At 58.2% G+C, this 25,401-nt stretch overlaps 3 protein-coding genes across 3 annotated transcripts; 1 reads left to right on the top strand and 2 right to left on the bottom strand.

Annotated features, from left to right (window-relative positions):
• The first annotated feature begins 249 nt into the window (after window positions 1-249).
• LOC311217424 (C-C motif chemokine 3-like) lies at window positions 250-1,089 on the top strand. The gene is made up of 3 exons (XM_084299473.1): window positions 250-361; window positions 646-754; window positions 936-1,089. The coding sequence occupies exons 1-3, from the start codon at window positions 289-291 to the stop codon at window positions 1,024-1,026; spliced, it is 273 nt and encodes a 90-aa protein (XP_084155599.1). The 5' UTR covers window positions 250-288; the 3' UTR covers window positions 1,027-1,089.
• Window positions 1,090-1,876: 787 nt separating this feature from the next.
• Window positions 1,877-3,619, bottom strand: LOC311217681 (PHD finger protein 7-like; the record flags this gene model as incomplete). The annotated part of the gene is made up of 7 exons (XM_084299934.1): window positions 1,877-2,012; window positions 2,242-2,355; window positions 2,474-2,580; window positions 2,669-2,831; window positions 2,904-3,028; window positions 3,331-3,432; window positions 3,521-3,619. 7 exons carry the CDS (start codon window positions 3,617-3,619, stop codon window positions 1,877-1,879), a joined length of 846 nt encoding a protein of 281 aa, XP_084156060.1.
• A 4,614-nt stretch (window positions 3,620-8,233) lies between these two features.
• Window positions 8,234-9,311, bottom strand: LOC311217422 (C-C motif chemokine 3-like). The gene is made up of 3 exons (XM_084299471.1): window positions 9,209-9,311; window positions 8,957-9,071; window positions 8,234-8,764 (listed from the first exon to the last, which is right to left on the bottom strand). The coding sequence occupies exons 1-3, from the start codon at window positions 9,279-9,281 to the stop codon at window positions 8,659-8,661; spliced, it is 294 nt and encodes a 97-aa protein (XP_084155597.1). The 5' UTR covers window positions 9,282-9,311; the 3' UTR covers window positions 8,234-8,658.
• Window positions 9,312-25,401: the final 16,090 nt, after the last annotated feature.

Raw genomic sequence — 25,401 nt, 5'->3', positions numbered from 1 at the left:
GTTCGTCCCCAATGAGCACCAAAATGCAATCCGAAAGCAGTGGTCCTGTGGCTGGCGCTTCCCCTTTTGCAGCTTCCTCGCCTTCTCCAGCTCAGCAAAAATCGGGTATCCTTACATAATTTCCTTGGTATGATGCACTCATCTTTTTTCCTTGAAACCATGTACCCGCCCAGTCGCCAGAGGATAAAAGACGGCAGCGGCAGCAGGGACCAAGCATCCTGCAGAGGAGAGCCCTGCAGCCACCCCAGCTCCAGCCCTGCTTGCCATCTGCTTGGTCCCTGCAGCACCATGAAGGTCTCCGCAGCTGTCCTGGCCGCTCTCCTCCTCCTGGCCCTCTGCTCCCCAGCTGTGGCCCATCTTGGTAAGTCTGGGTGTCACTGTGTCCCCCTGGGGCTGGGAGCCCCATCCCCATAAGGCAGCTTCTGGGGCAGACGGAGAGCCCAGTCCTCCTTCCCATGGATGGGACCCTCGTGGTGGGGTGCAGGTGGTTGCCACCAGTGCTGGGGCTCAGCCTGAGGGATGGCATCTCCAGGGGTCTGTCCTTGGGGGATGCAACACGAGGGGGGGACGGGTGATGGCAAGTCCTTGGGTGGAGCACTGGCTGTAGTGCAGGTTTTAATGAGCTCTGTTTTTCTGCCCCCACAGATGGCGTCCCCACCACCTGCTGCTTCAGCTACCAGCAGCGCCCCGTCCCGCGTAACCTCATCGCCTCTGCCTACATCACCAGCAGCAACTGCAGCCAGCCCGGGGTGATGTGAGTACCCTTCATTCCTGGGGTTTGGGGTGCAATGGCCAGGGCAGAGCCCTGTGCATCGCCGGGAGGGGGACAGGGGATGGGAACGTGGCTGGGGACATGTGGGGTGCTGCTGGCAGGACCCAGCTCCGGCCCCCTGCTGCCCCCTCCCAGCATCCTGACGCTGGTTTTCTCCCTGCAGCCTGGTCACCAAGAAGGGGAGGGAGATATGCGCGGACCCCCAGGCTGCCTGGGTGAAGGCACACCTGAAGCACTTTGTGAAGAAAAACTGACCCTTCCCTGCTGCTGCTGCCCCCCGGTGGGCTTAGTCCCCCGCACCAACATGCAACGGAGTACTTGAACTGCATCTTTCTTCAATGGAAAATTTATTCTATTTAACTTATTTAAGTTAAATTAATTGAATTAAATGTATATTTTTTTTTGCTATAAAAAGGGAAAATACAAAAATAATTTAAAATGTGTCACCATGCCTTTCAAGAAGGAGCCTGTATTTCTGATGTCTAATTAAAGTGTTTAGATTATAAAACCCCTTTGTTTGTCTCTGAACTCCCTGCCATGGCGCTTCGCCCTCCCCTGGTTGGGCTCAGCTCCTGCAGAGCAACCCCTGACCTCAGCACATCCCCACCGGGTGCTGTTGGAACTTTGTCTTGGGGTCCTGACACCAGCTCCTCGATGGGAAACAGCCCCTGCAGTACAGACAGGAGGGTCGGGACCATTGCGGCTGCTCTGTCCTGCAGTGCTCAGGCACATCAGCAAACCCACCTGTGATGTTTCACCTTTTATTAGGGACATCCTCCAGGGTTGTTGGTCAGTGGATGGGAGGTGACCGAGGGGCTTTCTGTGGGCTGGGAGGACAGCTGGGTGCCGGGGTGACCTTGTAGCATCCCAGCCTCGTGTTCCAGACCTGAACTCCCAGAAGCCGGAGTGCTGCACGTGGGTCCCTGCGCCGGGGCTGTGGGGTCTGGGTTGGTTGCTCCAGGTGACACCAAGGGGGCTGCAAAGGGCAGGGAGATGAGCACAAGCTCCATCCATCACACCCTTGTGCCCATCTCCTGGTCCCGTGGCTGGGATTTCTCTCCAGGGCAGGTGACCATGGTGGCCACATGTCTATGGGGATGTCCCTCAGCTGCAGCTCTCACCGGTGCACGTGTCGGCGCAGTCGCTGCACTCCCAGGAGCTGATGTCCTCCCCGACGTCGGAGCAGAGCTGATGGGTCCCGCAGGAGCCACAGGAGCTGCAGAGCAGCAACCTCCAGGGCCTGGGGGACCGATGGGCCCGATGTCCCATGGTCACCAAGGGTCTCAAGGCTGTGGGGTGCCAGCCCTGGTGGGGTCCATCCCGCTTCCACCCCAGCAGATGGGGCTGAGCTGCCAGCATGCACCGTGTGCTGTGCTGAGCTCAGCACCCTGGGGAACCTCCGTCCCAGTCTGAAGGAGGAGACAAAACCGTTATCTCCTTGCTGTGGGGACAGGGCCTCCGCCACTCACCCCGTGTCCTCTGATTGCTCCCGTCCCACTGGGCACAGGCACTGGCTGGCGTCGCAGGAGCTGTGCCGCTGGTAATGCTCCTCGAAAGCCCCGTCCTCCTCCCAGGCAGCGTCCCTGCGGGAGCCGGGGACACCTCAGTCCCGGGAGGATGAGGGGGACCCTGGAGAGGCAGGAGGGGACTGGCTTGGGGCTCATTGTGGAGCCAGACAGAGGCAGGGAGAGGGATGCTGACCTGTCGGGGATTTTGATGCCCAGGCGAAACATCTCCTCCTGGAAGGTGTGCACGTCCTGGCAGAGCGGGCAGCGGAAATGGTGCAGGGCCGAGCTCAGCGCCTGGCCCTGGAGCAGGGGTGGCATCAGCAGGGTGGGAGGGTCCCACGTACCCCCCCCACAGGTTTGGGTGATGCTGGGGGGCGATGCCACCCACCTGGATGCAGCGGCGGTGGAACCAGGCGCTGGTGCAGACGGGACAAACCAGGGTGTTGTAGCAGGGCCGCCTCGCCACCGCCTCCAGGCAGATGACACACAGGCTGTGGCCCCGCTGCGGCGCTCGCAGCCGCTGTGCTGGCCGGTGCTGCCAGCAAAAGGACCTGGGGGACAGGGCTGGCAGCTCAGCTCCCTGCTCCGTCCCTCCTCCAGCCCCAGAGGGTGCCCGCACTCACTTGAACTCCCCGAAAAACTGAGAGACGCAGCCCCGCTCGATGCCGCAGGGGAAGTGGAAGTTTCGGGGACATCTCCGGACCTGGCAGGTGACCGAGGCGCCCCGCTGCCAGCAGATGCAGCACGTCTGGGGACAGCAGGAGGGTGGCTGCCATCAGCGTGGGGCTCCCGGGGTGCTCAGGAAGCCCGTGCCCCACAGAGCCCGGTGACATTTCGGTGGGCCACCTGGCTGGGGACACCGCACCACTGATAAAACCTTAACCCCATAACCCGTAACCCCTTTGAGCGTTCTCAAAATGCTCAGGTTTTGAGGGAAAGAGACTTTTTTTGGACAAACAAGGCTGTGGTGATCTGTTTGCAGCCGGCTGCTGGAGCATCCCAACACAGGGGCACAGGGACCAAGGTGGGGACACGTCCCCCCCGCCTCACCTTCTGTGCCACCCGCTGCAGCTCCCGGTGGATGTCGGGGAAGAGGAAGCCGAAGAAACCCTCTCCGTCAGCCCCTCGCTGGCTCAGCCCGCTGGCGTGGTACTGCAAGAGGGAGCCGGGGGTGTGTGCGGGGTGGGCAGCTGCTGGCATGGGGTCGGGGGCCGGGGGCTGAACCCCCCTGGGGGCTCACCAGGCAGTTCTCGTGGATGCAGAGCCCGTCCTGCTGGCACGTCTGCCCAAACACCTCGGGGTCACCGTCTGCCCGCTGGCACAGCCTGCACACTGCCATGGGGACGGTGGCATCGTCACCCCCAGCGTCATGCCGGGGGGGCCCAGAGGGGTGACAGCAGCATATGGGGGAGGGCTGGGGGAGGGGCAAACCCCTTACGGGGATGCTCTGCGCTCACCTTCCTCCTCAGGAACATGCCGCTTCTTTTTTGGGGGGGATGGCACCTGAGGGGACCCTGCCAGCACCCTGAGTGGGGCTGTGGGACTGAGGGGGCCGGCTGGGGGGGGTTGTGGCACCCTGTGGCGCCGGGGTCTCAGCTCCATCACCGCATGGGGCCGTGGGGAAGTCGGTGGGGTCAGGAACCGTCCCCTTCCTTGTCCCCACAGTTTTGGGGACAAGAAGGGGAGCCGAGCTGGTGGCAGCGCCCTGCACTGGGGGGCAGGGGGGGGTGATGGGTGTGTGACACGGCCCCACGCATTGTGATGGAGCACTGAGGAACCCCAGGGGAGGTGACGTGGTGGTGATGTCAGGATGAACACAGCCACAACACAGGGGGCTGAGCGTTCTGGGGGGGCCCTGAGGGACAGGGACCCCATGTCGGGATGCCAGCATCACCCCACAGGGCCCGGCTCCCATCCAGGGGGTATAGCAGGGAGATGAGAGCCAAACAAAGGGTTTTGCAGGCCAAGCACTTTATTTAGGCAGCAGAGCCCCCGACTCTTGACAAGCATTTTGATGTCTTCTCCGTTGTCTTTGTAATTTGACTTTGTTAGCAGTGACTGGGACAGCAGCAGCAGGGAAGGGTCAGTTTTTCTTCTCAAAGTGCTTCAGGTGTGCCTTCACCCAGGCGGCCTGGGGGTCCGTGCATATCTCCCTCCCATTCTTGGTGACCAGGCTGCAGGGAGAAAACCAGTGTTAGGATGCTGGGAGGGGGCAGCAGGGGGCCGGAGCTGGGTCCTGCCAGCAGCACCCCGCATGTCCCCAGCCATGTTCCCATCCCCTGTCCCCCTCCTGACGATGCACAGGGCTCTGCCCTGGCCATTGCACCCCAAACCTCAGGAATGGAGGGTACTCACATCACCCCAGGCTGGCTGCAGTTGTTGCTGGTGATGTAGGCAGAGGTGATAAACCTACGTGGGATGGGGCGCTGCTGGTAGCTGAAGCAGCAGGTGGCGAGGACGCCGTCTGTGGGGGCAGAGAAACAGAGTTCAGTGAGACCCCACACTACAACCAGTGCTATACCCAGGGATTTGCCATCACCCGTCCCCACCTTGTGTCTCATCCCCCAAGGACAGACCCCTGGAGATGCCATCCCTGAGGCTGAGCCCCAGCACTGGTGGCAACCACCCGCACCCCACCACAAGGGTCCCATCCATGGGAAGGAGGACTGGGCTCTCCGTCTGCCCCAGAAGCTGCCTTATGGGGATGGGGCTCCCAGCCCCAGGGGGACACAGTGACACCCAGACTTACCATGATGGGCCACAGCCGGGGAGCAGAGGGCCAGGAGGAGGAGAGCGGCCAGGACAGCTGCGGAGACCTTCATGGTGCTGAGGGGGCCGAGCGGATGGCAAGCAGGGCTGGAGGTGGCTGCGGGGCTCTCCTCTGCACAATGCTCAGCCCCTGCTTCTGCCTTTTATCCTATGGCCACTGTGCAAGCGCAGAAAAGGATGCATACATTGTTCCTAGGAAATTATGTCAGGACACCCAATTTTTGCTGAGAAAGCCTGATTTTTGGAGAAGAAATGCTGATTTTTGGAGAAAGCGAGGAAGCTGCAAAAGGGGAAGCGCCAGCCACAGGAGCACTGCTTTCGGATTCCATTTTGATGCTCGCTGGGGACGAACTGGGGCCCAAAGCCCTGTGGTGAAAGCCAGGCTGGGACACGGGGCTCTACGGATGGAGCCCCGATGGGAATCGGGTGGATCAAGGCTGCTCCATCCTCCCTGTGCTCAACCAGCTCTAAAGCATCCGTGGTTTCCAGAACTTGGAGCGTAAGGACTTTGGTGACGGAGTGCCCAGCACCCCACGGTCCCATTTCCTTCATCCTGGCAGCAGGCTGCTGAGCACCCGATGTCCCCGTTACCACCTTGGGGTGGTGGAGGGGCTCTGGTGGGAAGGGAAGGATTGTCCCCGCCTGGTGCTGGCGACTGCCAGGCTCCAGAAGGAGTGGGGCCACCCCGGGGTGCCCATCTGCAAGGGCCCAGCTGGGGCTAAGGGACGGTGCCAAGCCCCCAGGCTTTGTCCTTCTGCAGCCACCAGTGTTTAACTCCCGGCTCCCTCCTGAGGAAAGCAACAACCTCCCCCCCCCAGGTCCTCAAAATCCAACTTTTCTCCTCTGTCTGCCTAAATTCACATCCCATGCGGCATCCTCAGCGTCCTTAAACCCATAATGGGGTAGGGACAGCTCAATGTGGGGGGGGCTACGGGGCCAGCCTTCACCCCCTTGGTTTCTCTGCCCCACCGACACCTTCTGGGCAGTTCCCGGTCCCCGTGGGGATGCCAACCCCTCCCCAAACCCCTCTTTCCTCCAGCAGGATTTAAGTCTCACTCCAGTTCAGGACAGGGCTCTTTATTAAAGCCACCAAGGGCTGTACACGGCTGTGGAGAGGAACAGAGGGGGGACGAAGGCAGCAGGGGCTGGGGCCGGCCCCATGGGTTAACGAGGCACAACAGGCAGGTAGCGGCGAGGCACAAATAAATAGGGTGCGTGGCGGTTGTGGCTTCACGCCGAGGCGTTGCTCAGATTCTGTCCCTTCAGGTACTGCTGGAACCAGGGCTCCATGGGGTCCACACAGACCTTTGTCCCCTTCAGCAGCTCCACTCTGGGGGCAGAAGGGTGGTGTTAGATGGGGTGACCCCCTCTTTGACCCCATCACCCCCCTCTCCCCCAAAATGCTGACTTTGGGCATCTTAAATTTCTTATCAACCCCGGCTTCCTTCCCATTTTTATTGGTGAAACAGGGGGTTGGGGTTGCAGGGACATTTGGAAGAAAGAGGGAAGGGGGGGGCACATCTCACACAGCATCCGGGGTGGGGTGGGTGTGTGACTCATTTTGAGGTGTCCCTGATGGCAGGTGAAGCCTCAGGGAGGGTGGGCGAGTGAGGGCGAGGAGCGTGGTGGGGAGGAAGGCTGGGGGAGGAAGATTGGGGGAGGAAGGCCGGGGGACCCGGGCACTCACCTCACGGCTCTGCGGGAGCAGTTTGGGAGCGTCTTCTCGTAGCTCCGGATGAGCGAGACAGGGATTTTCTTCTTGACGAACATATCCTTGTAGCAGCATTTGGAGTGGGGGCTGCGGACTGAGAGCAGACAGGGCTTGGTGCTGTCCCCAGGGGTGTCGCTGCTCCCCAAGCACCTTCCTGCTCCCCCTGCTCCAAGAGTCCCCGGAGTGTCCCCAGCTCCGTGGGTTTGCCCCAGTGATGGACCCCCCTGGTTCTGCCCATCAGGAAATCCCCAGGAACGAGCCCCTACCTCTGGGGCATGCCCAGACCCCTCGGCACCTGCTGAAGCTGTGCCTGAGCCTATTTTGGCTCCATTTAACAGGAACGGGACACCTCCAGCACCCCAGCTCCCCAACAGGAACATCGCCAAAGCTGCGCCTCTGACCCCAAACAGCTCCGTGTCGGTACTTACAGGATAAGCCCCAGCTTTCAGTCCAGACAGCAGCGAGCAGCAGGGCGACCAGGGTCAGGGAGAAGAGCTTCATATCCAACCTGGCTTTATCAGCTTCAGCGACCCGTAGCTCTTGCTTGTTTCGGGGCTACGGTGAGCTACCTGCCTCTCCTGCCTGCGCCTCGGCGTTATAAAGCCCCCGGGCAGCATTTCCATGACACCCCCGGACTCTCCCCAGTGGAAGAACTGCTCATCGGTGTTCATAAAGGGCAAGTGGTGAATGGAAATTCCTCCCTCTGGCCGGTGCTGCTCCAGCCCCTGCTCACACCCAACCTACAGCCCAGGACGGCTGGAAATTCTGGTGAGGAGCCACAGCTCTGCGCCACCGGTGATGCGCTGGGGACAGCGATCTATTTTGGGTTCGGCTGCTGCCACTGTGACAAACCACACAGGATGATGCTTGCACTCAGCAAAGCCCTGGGAGAGCTTCTTTTCAAAAACCATCCTGGCTGCGATGCTGCTCTTGCTGTTCTTCACGGGGGCGTGTGGCTCCCACCAGCCCACCCAAAACCCCGTGGCTGAGTGTTGGCTGCCCACGGCGGGGGCCGTGCCACCCGTGGTGCCGCCCGTGGTGGTGACTGTGCCCATCGCATCTCCTCGTGACAGCCCTGGAGTGGGGGCTGGCACCGAGGCCAGATCCTGCACCCCGAGGGGCAGCTCTGGTTGAATTTTGGCCGGGGTCTCCACGGGGACAGCTGGTGGATGAGCACGGGAAGCCCCCTCCTTGCAGGTTGGCACCGACCCGGTGCTGTGCCCACCTCTCACCCCTCTTACTGGTGGCTTCCCCAAAGCCCACATGGATACTTCTTGACCCCGTGCACCCCCTGAATCCCTCTTCCCCCTTCTCCCACCCCCAGGACACATCAGAAATGGCCAGGACTTCATCTCTTCCCAGCGCTTTAGCGAGTCCAGCGCTCACAGATGTTCTTTTGCACCCAGAGAAAGCCAAGAGGCGGACCTTGCCTGCTCCCCAGACACTTCACAGCCAGATGTTTGTGTGTACAAAGTTCCCTTTAATTCCATCACCGCGCCGTACAAAAAAAAAAGGGTGAAGCTATTCCCTCTTAACCCCTATGCTGCAGGAAGCCTGGTGAGCGCTGTGCCACCGACCCGCCGGTGCTGCCACCCGCAAAGCAGTTGTCCCCTGCCTGAGACCCCGTCCTGCCTTGGTCCCAGGGTGGGGGACAGTGAAAGATACAGGAGGTACGGAGCTGCCTGCGTGCAGAGCTCCAGGGTTTGGGCATCCCAGTGGGATGCTGGATCCGGGGATGGAAAAAAAAAACAAAGAGGTGAGTGCTGGTCAGCCTGGAGCTGGGCATGGGGCCGCAATGGGAAGGACAGCCTCAATGTGCCACATTGCCCCTCGTGTCCCCATGGCCACCTCTGCCACGGGGTCACCCTGGAGGGCCCCGCGGGGTTCCCACAGCCGCGCTAGCTGGGGATGGAGAAGGAGCTGACTGGGAAGCTCTGCTGGTACCTCTTCACCCAGGCCCTGCCCGCCTGGGCGCAGATCTCCTTGCCGCTCTTCACCTTGAAGCTGTGCAGAGAGAAGCAAGGGGCTTAGCGGGGATGCACTACAGGGCTGCAGAGCTCAGTTTTGGGGGAGCTCGGAGATGCCTCATGCCCCATCCCACCCCTGGGCAGCGGAGGAGCAGGTCTGGCCACCAAAAAGAAAGAAGCAGCAATGCCTGCGTCCCTCGGTGCCGCCCGAGGGGCAGGGGGTACTCACATCACCGCCTGGTGTGGGCACTCAGGGCTGGTGGCGTAGCAGGAGACGACGTTGTCCCTCTTGATTCGTCTCGTCTGGAAGTTGAAGCAGCACTTGTCGGGCACGGCCGGGGCTCCTGGGGGGGACAGCGAGAGCTCAGCTCAGCCTGGAGGTCCCCAGCTCCAGTTTGCATGAAGCAAACCCACCCCCATGCACCCCCTCCCTCTTTTCTGGGTTCCCCCCGTCCCCAGTCCCCCAGGTGGCCGTGCTCACTCTGGGCCAGGCTCTGGTAGCAAAGCATGATGAGGAGGAGGAGGACGCAGAAGGCCCCGGCTGCCTTGGCCATGCTGGGCTGCAGGAGGGCTGCGGGCTGCTCCGTGCTCCCTCCTGCTTGGGACGGGGCTGCTTTTATGGGGCTGCTTCCAGTGGGGCCAGCAGTTGCGTAGACAGGGGGAGGACCTGGTTCCTGGCCATGTCCCAAAGCACAGAGGGTGGGCGATTTCCTTCCTCTCCCAAGGAGGAAAAACTGCTCCCAGAACCCAATGGGGTTGGGATTTTCCAAACTCCTGCCTCTGGCATTGGGGCTAATGGATGGGTTGCTCCCCGAGTTTGGCTCCACACCCCAATTCCCAGGTGGGTTGCAGGGCACATAGGGCAGGACGGCGTCTAGGAGCCCAGCAGGGTGCTGGCAGCTGGACCCGCTCCCCGTGGACACCACATCTGGGAGCAGCAGCCCCGTGTCCATGGGAGCAGAGCAGATGTCTGTGTCCCATCGCCGTGCATCCCAGCATGGGGGCCGATGGCCAACCCCGGTGCCAGAATCCCAGAAAGCCATAGGGAAACAGCCTCTGTCCAGCTGCAGAAGGAATATACGTGGCTCCTGCTGTTGTTTTTTTTTTTTGGGAGAGGGGATGGGCTGTGACATTCTTGGCTGTGACAAGCTGGGAAACAGCAGAGGCCAGACTGGGACCTCCCCAGGGGGTTTTGCCTGCCCCAGCTGTCCGAACCTCCCCCCTCCCAGCCTAGACAAATCCCAGAGCTCCTCTTCCAGCTGCTGACAGCTGGTGGGCGGTGGGCTGCAACCCACCTCCGCACATCCCCGTGGCTTGGGACACCTGCGAGGGGCTGAAGGCTTTGGGGGGGGGTCCAGGCTGCCCCCATCCCCAGGGGAACTGGGCCCCTCCATGACAGGACCACACCACCCTCCTGCCTCCCTCCGCTGGCTCTTCTCCAGAGCTGTTTCCCAAAGGACCAGCCTCGAGTTTTTGGCTCCCAGGCTCCCTTGATGGGGCACACGCATTTGGGGTGTGGCAAGGGGGCTGTGAGGTGCCCTGGTGTGCAAATAAGGGGGAGTTTCATGTCTCCGTGCCTGCCAGCAGCCCCTTCCCAGCACCAGTTTAATTTCTTCCAGCTTGAGCTGACTCCCCAGGAATGGAGGAAAAGGGACACCTGGCTCCACTTTCCCTTCCCAGATCCGTCCTTTCCCCTCTCTTAGCCCCATGCCCTGAGGTCTCCTGGCCCTGCTACCCTACAAGGATGGGCTGAAACCCCGCTGAGCCTGGCTCCTTCCCCGGTGAGAGCACGGTGTGGCTCTGAAATGACGACCTGCTCTCGGCAGCGTGGCTCGTGCTGGATGTGGCCACGGGAAGTCCGGGCTGGATCCTCGCAAGCACCAGCTGCTTCCACACAGGGAATGTTCAGCCCCCAAATTACGGTGTTTTCCCGGCAATGAGAACGAGAAACAGAAATGCAAGGAAAACAATGAGGTTTTGTTGTAATGGGAAAAAACCCTTTTCAGGACTCCCATGCATCGGGCCGGGGAAGTCCAAGGATGATACTCCCAGCACCTGAGGCCGCCTCCGCCCCGAGCCCCGAGAGGTGATTTTAGAGCCAGGTGAATTTTCAGCCCCCATTGGGCTCTGAGGATGGGAACACCCCACGCACTAGGTGACTCCATGCAATTAATCCCCAGGAATGTCACCATTTCTCATCTGTCTGTGTTTTATCCGGCCTTCCCGGTGCCTCCGGGGTCGCTTGGCCTCGGGATGGAGGCAGACCTCCAGCCTCCGCCACGTGGAGGAGGGATGTGGGCACCGCGGAGCGGGTCCAGCATCCTCTCCTTCCCTCCTGCGTGGGGCTTTTGTCCCTCTCCTTCACTGGGAGATCCTATGGGACGCAGAGGAAGGTGGATTTGGGGACTGGCAGAGGGGTTTGGGTGCTCTGATGGTGCCGAGCTCCCGCTGCTATCCCCCTGCCGGATCACAGGACAATGCCTCAGCCCCACATCCTTTAGAGACGCAGAGCAGTGACAGCTGCTTTTTCAGCTGCATTTACACGGGTGTTATTGATGCTGCAGCGCGCTCCTCGTCCCAGCTGATCGATAAACCCAGGGGACAAAGATCTAAGCACAGCACCTGCGGGACGGGACGCTGCTGCTGCCGGGGCAGCCAAAATAATGAGTGTAATCAAAGCAGCTTCACCTGGTCAGGGCTGCTTTCTGTACAGCTGGAAGGATTTGTTTGGTTTACTCCTCTCCCTTTTACCTCTCTTGTCGTGGTTGGAACAGATCAGCGTTTCCATTACCTTGCCGGGGCTGATGGCGAGATAAGCACTTAATGCACACCCCACTCGTGAGATTTCCTTTCTAAAGGCTGACAGTGTCCCTGCTGTCCCTGGCCACCCTCGGGACTTCCCCAGCCACTGGGGAAGATGGTTTCTGCTGAGCTTGGCATGAGACCCATCCACCTTCCCCTGGTGGCTTTTAGTCACCCCTCACCAAAACCTACACCCCAGCGGAGAGCGCGGCTGGAAACCTGGAGAGGTGCCATCCTCTCCCCCAAAAAGTGGTGGAGGGTTTTTCGGTCTGAGGCTGGAAAACCCCACGGAGGCTCACTTCAAAACCTGGAGCCGGGCACCGGGAGCTGCCCCGGGGCTGCAGGGATGGGCTCATCCCCTGCTCCCAAATGCTGCTGGGAGGTGGAAGCGTAAAGACATGGGATGGAGCAGATGGCTTCATCCTTGTTGGGTAGAGAATTCATTCACTGAGTCATGGCCAAGTCCTCACTTCACAAGCATCCATCAGGGGCGAAAGCACCTCCCAGCTGAGGAAACTGAAAACTGAGCAAAGCCAAGGGAGCTGGGATGAATTCCTGTAAATCCGTGGTGTTCTGAGCACACGTCTTCATTTTGGGATCAACGGCTGGTGTCTGGATGAGGACATTCCCCCTTCCCAGTGCTGGACTGGGGGTGTGGGTCCTCCTCATCCCATGGTGGGGAAAACAGCCCCAAAGGGAGAGGTTTTCCACTCAAAGCAACAGCTGGATGGCCTTGGGGGCCACAGTGAGTTGCAGGCTTGGGGACCCCAAAGATGTTCCCAAAGCCCCTAAAATAAAGGCAAAAACCTTTTGTCTAGGATGATGGCTTCTCTCTGGACAGCTTGGGAAAGGGTCTTTGCTGCTTCCCCCCTTGGGATGCTCTTCCCCCAGAGCACTCCTCCCCGAACTGTCCCTGGCTGAAGCCCCCGCTCGCCCTGGGCACCCCCACGGGTGTGTGACTCATTTCCGTGTCCTTTGGTCCCCAACATCCTGACTGTCACCGAGCAGCCCTGGCTGAAAAGCTGATTTCACACCAAACTCCTCTGCTGGAGATAACGATCAGGGCTGGGCTGCCTGAGCTGGGTGTTAGCTTCCCCCTCCCTAACCTTGGCCTTTCAAAAACCAAGAGCTGAAAACTCAGAGAAAACCCAAGGCACTCCCTGCCTCTGCCTGCACCCTGACTTCTGAGCCTGCAGGCTGCACACGCCTCATTTCCCAGCAACCTGAAAGGCAAGAAGCAGCATTCGTTGGTGGGAAAAAAATAATAACAGAGAAACCCCAAAAGATAAAGTAAGATGCTCATGAAATGCTCCGCACTGGGAGCTGGGGTAAAAAAAAAAAAAGAGTCAACAGCCTGGGGTCTTGTTGGGATCTCCGTGTGCCTCCAGTATTGCTTCTGGGTGAAGACTGCTGGTGCCGTTTAAAGACCTCGATGGTTTTTTTTTTTGCTTTGGGTGGATTTTCTCCAGGCACAAGAGCCCAGGCTGGGCAGCACTGGAGGGATGCAGGGAGGTGGTGGTGGGGAGCAGAGAACGGCATCGACGGGGAGCTTGGCTGGGTTGTATCCTCGGTGTCCTCCCGCGTTCCCTGGGAGCTTTCCCATAAATGCTTCTGCAAGTATTTTGGGGAAAGGTGATGGGAAAAACCTTCCACCTCTCTGCTCCTTTGGCTAGGCACGTCGTGCATTGAAAAATCAAAGCCAAGGATTGGTGTGCTAATTTTCTGAATTATTTTCCAGTTTGCTGCTGCCCGTGCAAGGCCGGGGAGAAGCGTGCCTTGCCTTGCTCTCGGCTGGAAATCTCCCCGAGCCTTGGTTGCTGTTTTCCCTCGGTCTGGCAGAAGATGTCAGTGCTGCCCAAGGAACAGCTCGCTCCGTGCCCACTCCTCCTGCCCAACACCTGCCTCGGGCCCTGCTGGGGACCCTTTGTTTTTTTTGGGGGTATGGAGTAGGTGGGATGCTCCAGCCGGCCCCACAACCTCATGGCCCTGTCCTCTGGGGACCCCAAGGGGCTCCCAGCCCCATGGGAACCATCTGGGAGTTTCTTGGGATGGAGGAGGTGGAAGGGATCCATCCCCCATCCCCTTGGGTCCCACCAGCACTGGATCAGCCCTGCTGGGGATGCTCAGCATGGGGGAAAGCTGCTCCGTCCTGGGGAAAGAGATATGGAAGAGGGTACAGGGGGAAAAAGAAGCAGGGAATCCGAAATGAATGCACATGTGGAAAGGGGGAGAAAATGCTCAAAAGAGTGTTGACAAGTCTGGAGGCTTCTGGGACCTCGGGTGACCAGAAAAATAACACATCAAAGACCCCGCGTATGCCTGAAGACAGATAAAAACTCGAAGCCAAAATGTTCCATGAATATTTAACTGCCATCAATATTTAATTAGGAGATAGAGAGATTAGGAGCAGGGACACCCACCCCCTGCGTGCGCGCCAGCGCTGCTGGGCTCGGGGCAGAAGTTGGGGTGCAGACACCCCGAGGGAAGGGGAGGGAAGTCCCAAAGGGAGAGAAGAGGCTCAGGCACAGCCTTTCCCGCAGCCCGGCTGGGATGCAGCGGGGTGAAGGATGCTGCCAGGGGACACAACTGGTCCTGGTCCCCCCCGTGCAGGTGCCAGCTGTGCTGGTGACAGCACCGGGCTGTCTGCGGAGCTGCCCTGGTTTGATAACAGCCCCTGGTGGCATGGAGATGGGTGCTGAGGACCCCAGGGGGATGCAGGGTGTTTCCCTCCTCAGTCTTCATCCCTTTGAAGTCTCCTGCATGCTGTTACAGCAGGCCAGAGGAGCGAGGAGATGAACTGCCCCAGAGCTCACGGGAAAGGGTGAAGGCTGGGGAGGGCATCCCCCATTGCTGTCATCCCCTCTGCCTGCCTGGGGGGGAAAAGGGAGGGTGCACTGGGTTCTCCATCCTGCCCTGGTGCCAGTGACAAGCTGTGGTGGGGCAATGACCCCCCTCCCTGCCCCTCTTTTCCTTTGTGGGACATTAAACCAGGGCCACAGCAGTCCCCAAAACAGGGTCAGGGAAGGGGGCACTTATGGGGTGCGTCTCTGCTGCACCCCACAGGCTTCACTTGGGGCTGCAGCGAGAGCTGGGGTCCCAGCGCAGCTCAACCCTGGGCTTTGGGGACCCCATCAGTGCTCTGGGCTTGGTTCCCTCTTGGGGACCTCCTCAGCCCCTTCCTCACCCAGTGGCTCCACATGCAAACCATGAGGGGGTCCAGACCCGACACCTTTGGGGATGAGGGTTTGGGGCTGGGACCAGACCAGGGACACACCACACTGCCCCATCCCTTCCTTCTGTCCCGCTGCTGGTCCCCATGCGCCATCCTGCTGGGTGCTAGTTGCACCCCTAGAGCTTTAACCTGGGCTTTGTGTCCACCGTGGCCCTCCAGCATCTCTTAAATACTGCTAAGCAAGGGGTTACTCCCCCTTTTCTGGATGCCACCACCTGAACAAACTCACCCACCGGGCACGACGAAGGCTCCTGCTCCTTGCTCCTCATCCTTTCCCCTCCGACCCCGCAGCGAGCAACCAGCACCGTGCACCCGCCCCACCGCACGCCCTGCCGCCACCCGCCGCGGCACCCCGGGGAGGACGGATGGCTGCCGAAGCGCTGGGCTATAAAATTGCTTCTCGTGCCGCCCGTCGGCCGGGGGAAGCTGCCAGCAGCTCTCCTCGCCTCCTCGGGACCTGCCGGGCCGGCGATGCGGCGGTGACGGCTGCTGCTCCCCCGTATCTGGGCCATTCACCACTCGAGACTTTTAGCGCCCCGAGCAACGGCATGTACTGCTGATGAGTTCTTTCTGCTCCAGTAATTACAGTGAGGAATTTGTCGGAACGAGCTTTCTAAAACCTTCTTGTCTTGTTCTGATTTTACCTGGAGTGTAAAAAGTCATTAGTATGGTAAAACGGAGGCTGTGCTCAGCCAGCAAGCCATCCAGATAACGCGGTTTACATCCACTACACTCTCAATATGCAAAATAATAATAATAATAATATATAGAGAAAAAAAAATAAAATAGCTGGCTTTATATTTTACCCAGACGGAGTTTTCCGCGATTGAAATTAGCAGGATGGGAAGGAAAGAGGAGAAGGAGGCAGGGCTGGGGGTGTGCGGGGTGTGCTGCCCTGGCTGGCCACACGCCGTGATTTTGGGGCAGTTTGGGTTTCATTTGCCTCGTTCCCTCCAGGAGCCTCCTGGTGCATGTGGGACAATCGGAGCAGCTCCTGCAGCCCCAAACCCCTGCCTGGCCCACACGGTCCCCGTGGAAAATTCATGGCACTGAGCCTAATGTGACCAGACCCCAAAATGTATCTTCTACGCCCCTACAACCACTGAAACCTCACCCGGGTGATGTGAGAACCACTGATCATCAACCCCAGCCCATGGGTAACAGGGAGCAGGGAGCAAAAACCCCTCCTGGCCCCACCACAGCCCCAAAACCTCCTCGTGCGTGGCTCCCGATCCTCCCAGCCCGTTTTGGCTCCCCTGCCAGTGTATGGGATTTCAGCAGATGTCAGGGAGCGTCTGGGGCTGAGCGCCTGGGGAGCTCAGGCTTGAAATGAGCCAGGAAAAAATAAATAAACAAATAAAAAACCATCTCTGTAGGGAAAAAAAAAAAAGGAGCTGAGGTCAGGCGGAGTTGCGAGGCGTGCGCCTGCAGCCGGCCCGCTACTTTCAGCCGGCAGCTGCTGAAAAAATTAAAAAATAAAAAAAATCCAGCCAAAAAAAATAATAACAAAAATGTAACACGATAGAAAAAGTGGTGAAGGGGATTGGACCGAGCGTGGTTTTTAGTGGGAAGAGGTGGGTTTGTGAGCCAGAGCTGCTCTGGGAGAGGAGGGACCTGTGATCTCCCCAGATCCCTCCTCTGTCTCCAGGCAGAAGATGCCACCCGGCTGGGTCCTACATCTGTCCCCATTGCTGTGTCACCTCTGCTTGGCTGGGAAACCCATGGGAGCCCCCACCCCTGTGGTCCCTGGGGTTTTGGCTGCTAGGAGTGTTGGGAAAAAAGCGATGCTTCTGTCTTGGGCTCTAATCAAAGCGTTTGGGTTTGGATTTAATTAAATGATAAGGTTTTGGGGGCTGAAAGGAAACCCTGTGGTGGGAGCCGCTTGGATTTCAGGGTATTTCCAGCCTCCCCGAAGGCTGCTTCAAAGAGAAAAGTGATTGAGAGGCAGAGCATCCATCTGCCCATGCAAAACCCAAAGCATTCCGATTTCCTCAGCTTTTATTTTCTTTAATCAACTACTTGACAGAACTCAGACAAGTTTGTGATTATTTTTTTGGCGTCTCCAGATCCATCTTGTGGGCCCAGAAAACCTGGGGAAGGGGAGAAGGTCGGACACCAGCATTATTTACCGGGGACACTGTGGTTCCCCTGCCAGTGTGTCTGGCTGGTATTTTGGTGCTCAGATGGGTATCTGGGAAATGATGCTTATAAACCAGGAAACAGACTTATCCTCTTGCATGATGAAGCCCAGCTTTTGCTTTTCCCCTTCCCTTTTCTCCCGCGAGCTGTTATAGGGTGGGCAGACCCCAAATTGACAGGTGGATAAAACCAGGAGCTCTCTGCGCCGGGAGCACGTGCGGCGTAAAAGCCTTAACTGGCAATTCCCAGAAAGAGCAATGAAATAATTCAATGTGATTTGTGTGAGGCCGGTACGGTGGAGCCAGGCTGGCACCAGGGCTCTCCACAGAGGGGGGGATTTGGGTTTTGGGGTGCTGCCAGACCCGGCTTCAGCTTCGGTGCTGGGGAACGGCAGCGCTCATCCGGCTGCTGGCTTGATTTAGGTGAAAAAAATGTGGGTTTGGGGTTGGTGGGGGAGACAAGACACCAGCCCAAGGTTGAGCTCCAGAGGGTTCAGCCAAAAAAAATTAAAAAAATCAGAAAAAAAATAACCCTGTGTGGATGGCTCGGCGCTCCCAGGGGGGGATGTGCTTTGGGCTCCACCTCTCCCCCCAAAATCTCCCCCAGCCGGGGGGCGAATGCCGACGAGCTCCGTGGCTCCTTTCTGCAGAGCCTGCGAAGAAATGCAGCGTCATAACAGCGGCGACCGCAGCGCTGGGGAGGTGTGAAGAGCCCGTAAAGGAAGGAGCACCTGCCTGGCAGGAAGCGGTTTGCAGAAGAAAGCACAGCACGGCGACGTGGGGGTGGCTTGAAGCCCCGCTGACAGCGTTTTTCCTCTCCCCGCCGTCTCCGGGTGGCTGTAGGGAATTTCAGGTGGTTTTACGGGGCTGCAATGGGATTTCTTTTCCCCCCTCTGACTCCCACCGAGACCCTTCTGCACCCTCTGGGCAGCGGTAGGGCTCTGGGAGCAGGAGCAGGGAGCTGAATTGGCTGGAGGTTGCTCCCAGCTAGACACCGAGACACTTTGCATTCTCGCATTGTTTCCAGTAATAAAGTTGGGTTATTACAAAAATCTATTACCATCAAAAGACGCCGATAAACCTCCAATCCTTCTGCAGCGAGGTTTTAATATTCCTCCTGGAGAGCTTTCCGCTCTCCGTGGCACCGGGTCCTTATCTTCCATCAGCCCACCTGAGCGGGCTGCGCCGCTATCAGATCCTATTTGGCATTTGGTGGGGTTGGTTTTTCATTTTAATCCCCTGGTGATTTCTTTTTTAGCATTCCCCACTTGCCAGCTCCTGCTGGTCACTGGGGCACGAGGGCCCGTGGGGCTGTGTGCATTGGGAAACCAAACCCACAACCCGAACCCCATTAATTACGGAGATTTTATTAATAGAGAAATAATCCATTGGCAAAGTGCCGGGCTCCAGCCTTGGACTGTGAGGACTGCTGCAAAGAGCAATGGTTTTTGGGGGGACACTGCACCTTGAACAGGGCTGGAAACAGAGTGATGGGAAATGGGATTTACCACCAGTTTCTGGCAGTTTTAAAAAAGGGAGAAGAGGAATTTGCTTTGGGGTCGTTGGAGACTGCTGCTGGTCCCCCCTCCTCAAATTCCCAGCAGGTTGAAGGGAGGTAGAGAGCGGCTCAGCTTGGTGCCTGCAGGCACTGCAAAAGCTGAATTATGTGGCTATGGCATGGATCATCAGGACAAGCCAATTTCCCACTTCCAGGCACACAGTTTTGCATTTGGAGGGGGGAGGAATCCTCTCCTCACAGCAAAATCCAGACAAATTGCCCCAGCTGCACTGCTGGTGCCAAGTGCCCGTCCTTCAGCAGGGAAACCTTGGTCCCCTCCATGAAACAGGAAAATATTCATCCTGGGGAAAAAAAAATAATCATTTGTTGTTATATACTGGGGCTTGTGGGGAGTTTGTTCCCTTCTCCATGAGGCTGTCTGTCCCTCTGACACAGGGAAGCACTTGTGGACACGATGGGCTCCCAGCCAGAGGCAGGAGAAAGGTAAGTGCAGGGCACCAGGGCAGGGTTTCTCAGCCTTTTCCATTTCCAAGCCTTCATTTTCCAGCACAGGGGAAAAAAAAACCCTTGTCAATATATTTATGAGACCTATGAAACCTGCGGGCCGCAGGGTCAGGATGGGCACGCAGCGCCGCGTTAATGCGTTGCTGTTCCTCCTCTTAATGCTCTCCGTGCCCGTGCCTCCCCATGGGCATCCCAAAGCCAGCCCGCAGCGAGGAGAGGGCTCGGGGCTGCCGGGAAGCACCGAGCTGCTCTTACTGCCCGCACCAAAGCATCGGCAAGTGCTGAAGTGGCAGAAGATGCTGAAGGAGCAGACGCTGCTGAAATTCAAGCTGCCCAGAACATCGCCCGTTGCACGCAGGGGAAGCTGAACCCCGGGTCTCCCTGCTATGGGATCAGCTAGGGTCAGCCTGCGGGGTGATGTCCCTGCCAGAATGTGCCCCCCACCCAGCTGGCCCCAAAATTTCTCTTGGGGAGATGCTCCAAGGTTTTCCCTTGGCTTGCCCAGGGCCTTTTTCCTGGATAACAGCACCCTAAATACTGCTGGTCTCCAAAGTGAGCTTGGAGCAGAGCATCTCCGTGTACAGAATGGTGGAGATAAGGGGTAAGGACATAAAGGAACAAGGAAAAAGGAAATAAGGAAATAAGAAAATAAGAAATAGGGAAATAAGAAAATAAATACGTAAGGAATAAGGAATAAAACATTAAAAGTAAGGAATAAGGAAGGAATAAGGAGTAAGGAAGGAATAAGGAATAAGGCATTGGCATATGGCATAAGGAATAGGGGATAAAGGATAAGGAATAGGGAATAAGGCACATGGCATAAGGAATAAGGAATAAGGAAAAGGGAATAAGGAAGAAGGGATAAGGGATAAGAGATAGGGAATAAGGGATAAGGAAAAGGGAATAGGGAAGAAGGGATAAGAGATAGGGAATAAGGGAAAAGAGATAGGGAATAAGGGAAAAGGGAAAAGGGAAAAAGGAAAAGGAATAAGGGATAAGGGATAAGGGATAAGTTAGACCCCATTCCCAGCCCCACAGACAGGCACTGTCCTGCTGCTGGACAGCCTGAGCCCAGCGAATCCTCCCTGCAGGGAGCCTCGGGGTGCTGCAGGCGCAGCGCAGGGTGCTGGGGGCTGCCGGAGCCTCTGCTCGCTTCCAGCCCAGGTAAATGGGAGGCCGGGATGGAGGCTTAAGTGAAAAATTGCCTGTGTTTTAGTGGCATTAAAAATAGCCGGCTGGCTCCTGGGATGGCACTAACGCTCTGCCAGGTCTGGCTTGCGGCCGCGCTGATAACTGCGGCGCCGGAGAGTTCTCCGGAGGGCTCAGCGCCGGCAGACGGGGAGCCAGAGAGCCCCCGGGGCTGCCGCGGTGGGAGACAGTGGTGGTGGGGGGCCTGGGCCAGCGTCAGACCCCGTCGGACCCAGGGATGCATCCCCATCAGGGGCTGCCGCTAATTACTGCTAATTGCAGGGCCCTGCAGACGCACTGGGGCAGCTGTTTGGTACCTCTAGGAGCTGTCTCCGGTGCTTTCGGAATATCAGATGGCCAATAAAAGCTTTGCAGAGTGCTGGAGGCAGCTTCTCGGCTCGATGCTGTGTTTTTATGCCCCGATTCGGGTGCTGGGTCCAGCTTGGGGCTGTGAGTGCTTCGGTGCCACCACCCCGCACAGCCAGCAGCGAGTCCTGGGCATGGCAAAGGCTTCACGGGCGGCGGGGCTGGAAATCTTCCTGCCCCTCGATTAGTGGGAGAGACAGCTCAGGGCTCGTGTCTTGCACTAGTTTTGGGTTTTCCTTTCAAAAAAACAAGAAAAAAGATAAATAAAAATAAATAAAAATAAAGCAACGCTGTGAGCCGCCTAAGGGGGAACCCCTGCCTTGCTCCTGCCTCCTTTTTGGGGAGAAAGATGCTCAAAGGGGTGAGAAAAGAAACCCCCTCAGCCCTGTTTTTTTCACCCTCCTGATCGTCAGCTGGTGCACAAATTAAGTTTTGAAGCTTCTCCCTCTGGTGGCCAGGGGCTGCTCCCAGTTAGGTGAGCACTGGTCCCAGTTTGGGGGGCTGCAGCCCCCGAGGAGGATGGAGACACAGCCCCGGCATCTCAGAGGCGAGTCAGTAAGATGGGGTAGTGCAAGGGGGAGCCATAGGAATTAATTAGGATGGTAATTAATTAAGATCACTGATGGGTGGGGCTGGGCAGGTGCTTTCCCTGCAGAATAACCCTGCTGGGGGGGATTTCTGCCCCCAGCCCCCGGCCCAGCCCTGGGGCTGCCCCTGCCCCGTGTCCCCCCACCTTGGGAAGGGCTCTGGGGACCCTCCTGGTGGTGCTCAGCACCTGCACCGAGCTGACCCAGGGCCTCTTGACAGCTTCTGGAGGGGGAACATAAATCTTTCAAGGCTGCAAATGTCTTTTTCTTTTCTTTTTTTTTTTTTTTTGCTTTCCATTCTGGGTGAGGAAAATGGATTTTTTTTTGCAACTCCCTTCAATGTCACTGGTAGCGGGAGACGCTGTTGGTACACCACAGACCCCCTCGCTGCCCAGCCGAGCGGAAACTTGCTGCCTTCCCCTGCGTGGCCTTTGGATGCTTTTTCTTTTCTTCGCTGCCTCGTTTGTTTGGGAACATTTGCAGCACCTCCACTGCAGGGCTCCCCTGAGCGGGGGGGAAAATCCAAGGGTCACAGGCAGCTCCAAAAGGGGACAGATCATAGAATCATAGAATCATAGAATATCCTGAGTTGGAAGGGACCCTTAAGGATCATCAAGTCCAACTCTTGACACCGCACAGGTCTACCCAAAAGTTCAGACCATGTGACTAAGTGCACAGTCCAATCTCTTCTTAAATTCAGCCAGGCTCGGTGCAGTGACCACTTCCCTGGGGAGCCTGTTCCAGTGTGCAACCACCCTCTCTGTGAAGAACCCCCTCCTGACGTCCAGCCTAAATTTCCCCTGCCTCAGCTTAACCCCGTTCCCGCGGGTCCTGTCACTAGTGTTAATGGAGAAAAGGTCTCCTGCCTCTCGACACCCCCTTACAAGGAAGTTGTAGACTGTGATGAGGTCTCCCCTCAGTCTCCTCTTCTCCAGGCTGAACAGGCCCAGTGACCTCAGCCGTTCCTCGTACGTCTTCCCCTCCAGGCCTTTCACCATCTTCGTAGCCCTCCTCTGGACACTTTCCAACAGTTTCATGTCCTTTTTATACTGTGGTGCCCAGAACTGCACACAGTACTCGAGGTGAGGCCGCACCAGCGCAGAGTAGAGCGGGACAATCACCTCCCTTGACCTACTAGCGATGCCGTGCTTGATGCACCCCAGGACACGGTTGGCCCTCCTGGCTGCCAGGGCACACTGCTGGCTCATATTCAACTTGCTGTCTACCATGACCCCCAGATCCCTCTCTTCTAGGCTGCTCTCCAGCGTCTCATCGCCCAGTCTGTACATGCAGCCAGGGTTTCCCCGTCCCAGGTGCAGGACCCTGGTGGCTGCATTGTTCTTTTTGGGTTGTTCTCTGCATGCTCTGATGCTGTGAAGTCGGTGATTTCACACTGGGTGATGCCTGGGTGATGTGGAGAGGGAATTGTGCAGCTTTGGTGCCACGCTGTCCCCTGGGCCAGCTCTGGGCTCCCGTGCTGCAGCCCATAACAGCCACCAAGCACAGCTCCTCTGCTCCGAGATGTGCATTAAAAAGATGCTGTGAAGTTAAAATTAAATCATCTGCTGCCGGGCTCGCAGACCGGGGCTGAAACCCGGGGAGGCACCAGGGAAAGGGCAGAGGAAAGCTGGCAAAGGGGGTGCACCCGTGCTGATTTGGGCATCCCCCGCAGACAGTGAGCAGGGCTGAGGCAAAGAGAGGTGACAAAGGCCACCCTGCCTGCCGGTGGCAGGGTCTCAGCCTCTTCTCCTGCCTCTCGCAGAGCCCTCAGGGCTGTTGGAGCCTGCAAAGCGTGGGCACGGGGCGCTGGAGCAGGCGGGGAGCAGGCAGCGGGCAGCAGCTCGCAGTGGAGCTGAGTGCAGGGAGCCTGCGGTCTTCAGCTGAGTTATGGGAACGCATAAAGGGAGATGTTATTTGAAAGCTCTGGATCACCGTGCATATTTTTTATTCCTTTTTTCCTTTTGGCCTGTGGCTCAAAGCTGCAGTGAAATGTGGATATGGATCTGGCAGCCGCCAGCACATGAGACGTGGTGGTGCTGGGTGCATTGCTCAGATGGCCTCTGGGAGGGTGGGGGAGCCTCTCCCTCCGTGCCCAGCTCCAAGAAGGGATGTGATTGCCCATCAGACCTCAGCTTGGTCCAAAAAGGCTGTGCTGGGACCCCCCCTGGATGGATTCCCCCCAAAAAAGTTGTTGGGGCCCTTTCTGCTGTGGACCAGCCCCACGTCCAGCCCTGTTTGTGGGATGGATGCAAAGGGTGCATCAGGCACAGCACTGAAGACATCGGGGGCTTAATTGAGACGTGAACACCTTTTAGCCAAATACTGAATCATCTTTGGCCAGATACTGTCAAGGTCACAAGTGCTCCGCTCAGAAATCGCTGAGCTCTGAAAGAAACCCTTGCCAGAGGTCTGAACCGCCGGCTTTTTCCATGAAACCTTTAGCCTTTCCCTCCTGGCCCCTAAGAGACAGCCCGTAACAGGTCCCAGGGGAAAACAGCCCCTTTCTCCTGATTGTTGCCCATCTTTTCTTCCACACCCCAGCTTTCTGGGGGGCTTTCTTTGCTTTTCAACACCTCCTGCATGCTGAGCAGTGAAGGATGCTCTGCTGAGCCCGGCGCTGTCACCGTGCCGGACCCCAGCGCTGTGCGGGCAGCTCCAGCTCCTTTTTCCCAACACCCCCAGCCCCAAACCTGGCTGGGCAGGAGGGTGGATAAAACCCCAACCTTTCACACACCCCCCAGTCCAAAATCACAGCCTCCCCTGAGCCCAGCGGGGCTGCCGAAGGGGTTAATCCACTTTGTGCACAACCAGATGGGAAAATGGTTCCCTCTAATGCTGCTAAATAGGCTCCTGAAAAATGCATGGCCCTAAGTGGTCTTGTAGGGCTTTCCCCCCCCCCGGGGAGGGTTGGGACAAGCTGCAGAAGCAGAGCTGGGGAGGGGAACAGCCCAAATCCCTAAGGGGGGGGCTGCTAATGGCACCAAGCAAAGGGTTTTGTGGGGTTGGGCTCCAGATGGGACCAGGTGCCCCCGGGACAGCAGCGTGGCCATTAGCGGGGTGGCCATGGATGAATTAGCAGCTGCTGTGTCCTGATCCCACTGGACACACGAGCTGGGCAGGCACTGGGGGAGGGTTGGGGGGGTTTTGAGGGGGAGAACAGGGCTGCAGTGCCCCCCTGGGGCTGTGTTGGATGCCTCATTGCTCGCAATTAGCAGCTCCAGCATCCCCACTTATTGGGGTCCCCGGGAACAAACACCTCTGCGGTCACTGAAAACCCTTTGCAGGGGACGGGGTGGTGTCGGGGGGGAGATCCCACGAGGCTGAGGGTGCTGAGCTGCTCTCAGGCCTTCTCCCAGCTCTTCCCAGTCCCCGCTGAGCACAGTTGTGACAGGTCCAGTGAAGGGGAAAGGGAAGCCCTGCTCGCCGCCGGGGCCTCTCGCTGCTCAGCTGGCGACCGCCCCGTCCCCAAACCTGTCCCCGTCCCCACGGGGCCAGGCAGGTGGCAGAGGGGGACACCGAGCCGTGGGTCTTTTTTCTCTTCATCCCCACCAAGCATCCTTTTTCTTGCAGTTCCTCGCTGGACCCATCCTAACGATGGCCAAAATCCCCTGGGGGGCACGTGGAGAAGCAGGGCTGGGGTCGCTGTGACATGGGGGGGTGTGGGTTTGGGGGACACGGGGTGGCACCCCCTGGGTGGGACGGCCAGGAGCGAGTGCTCAGTGCTTTGGGGACGGGTGGGAGCTGACAGAGCCCTGAGCTCATCCCCACAGCACCGCCAAGGGCAGCCCTAAATCCTCCCCCACCCCATACAGCCCTTATCTGATTAGGGACCGGGGGAGCCTCCGGAAAATTGACCTGCCTGAGCCAGCGAGGGGGGACTGGGGAAGCAGAGCAAATGGGCTCCTCTCCTCCTCTTAAGTGCTTTTCGCTGTCTGTCTTTCCTGCTTGGCCAGAGAGGCAGGGAAAGGGGGGGGAGAGGGAGGGCAACGCGGGTTGTGATGGGTTGGTGTCCCCCCGCGGGAGCGTGGGGACAGGTGATGGGGACAGTGCCCCGTCCTGGGGACACGCTGCCATGCATGTCCCAAATAGGATCACGTCCCCTGACAATATAGGGGGAAGGAGCTGGAAAAGAAGGGATCCTGCACTGGTTTCCTATATATATATGTATATGGTGATGGGGTCTGGGTAGGCAGAGGCAGGGATTCCCTGACAGCAGGTCCCTTTCTGGGCTGGGGTCGCTCACACCCGCCCCAAATCCCCACTGATTGCAGCTTCTGCTCACCTCTTGGCCATCGAAGCCTTGTTATTTGATTTAGGGGATGCAAATCCCCTTTCCCT

This window comes from Netta rufina (genome assembly GCF_964035555.1).
Source record: "Netta rufina genome assembly, chromosome: 21".
In the NCBI taxonomy this organism is placed as follows: Eukaryota; Metazoa; Chordata; class Aves; order Anseriformes; family Anatidae; genus Netta; species Netta rufina.
Note: the sequence above shows the minus strand (reverse complement) of the source record. Positions and strands in the feature narration are given on the sequence as shown.

What these genes read in the sequence shown, in the direction of transcription:
- LOC311217422 (XM_084299471.1), bottom strand. Translation starts at nt 9,281, where the DNA reads ATGGCCAAGGCAGCCGGGGCCTTCTGCGTCCTCCTCCTCCTCATCATG. An exon ending in CTACCAGAGCCTGGCCCAGA is followed by an intron (nt 9,072 to 9,208) that starts GTGAGCACGGCC and finishes TGTCCCCCCCAG; the next exon opens with GAGCCCCGGCCGTGCCCGAC. An exon ending in TGCCCACACCAGGCGGTGAT is followed by an intron (nt 8,765 to 8,956) that starts GTGAGTACCCCC and finishes CTCTCTGCACAG; the next exon opens with CTTCAAGGTGAAGAGCGGCA.
- LOC311217424 (XM_084299473.1), top strand. Translation starts at nt 289, where the DNA reads ATGAAGGTCTCCGCAGCTGTCCTGGCCGCTCTCCTCCTCCTGGCCCTC. An exon ending in CCCAGCTGTGGCCCATCTTG is followed by an intron (nt 362 to 645) that starts GTAAGTCTGGGT and finishes CTGCCCCCACAG; the next exon opens with ATGGCGTCCCCACCACCTGC. An exon ending in TGCAGCCAGCCCGGGGTGAT is followed by an intron (nt 755 to 935) that starts GTGAGTACCCTT and finishes TTCTCCCTGCAG; the next exon opens with CCTGGTCACCAAGAAGGGGA.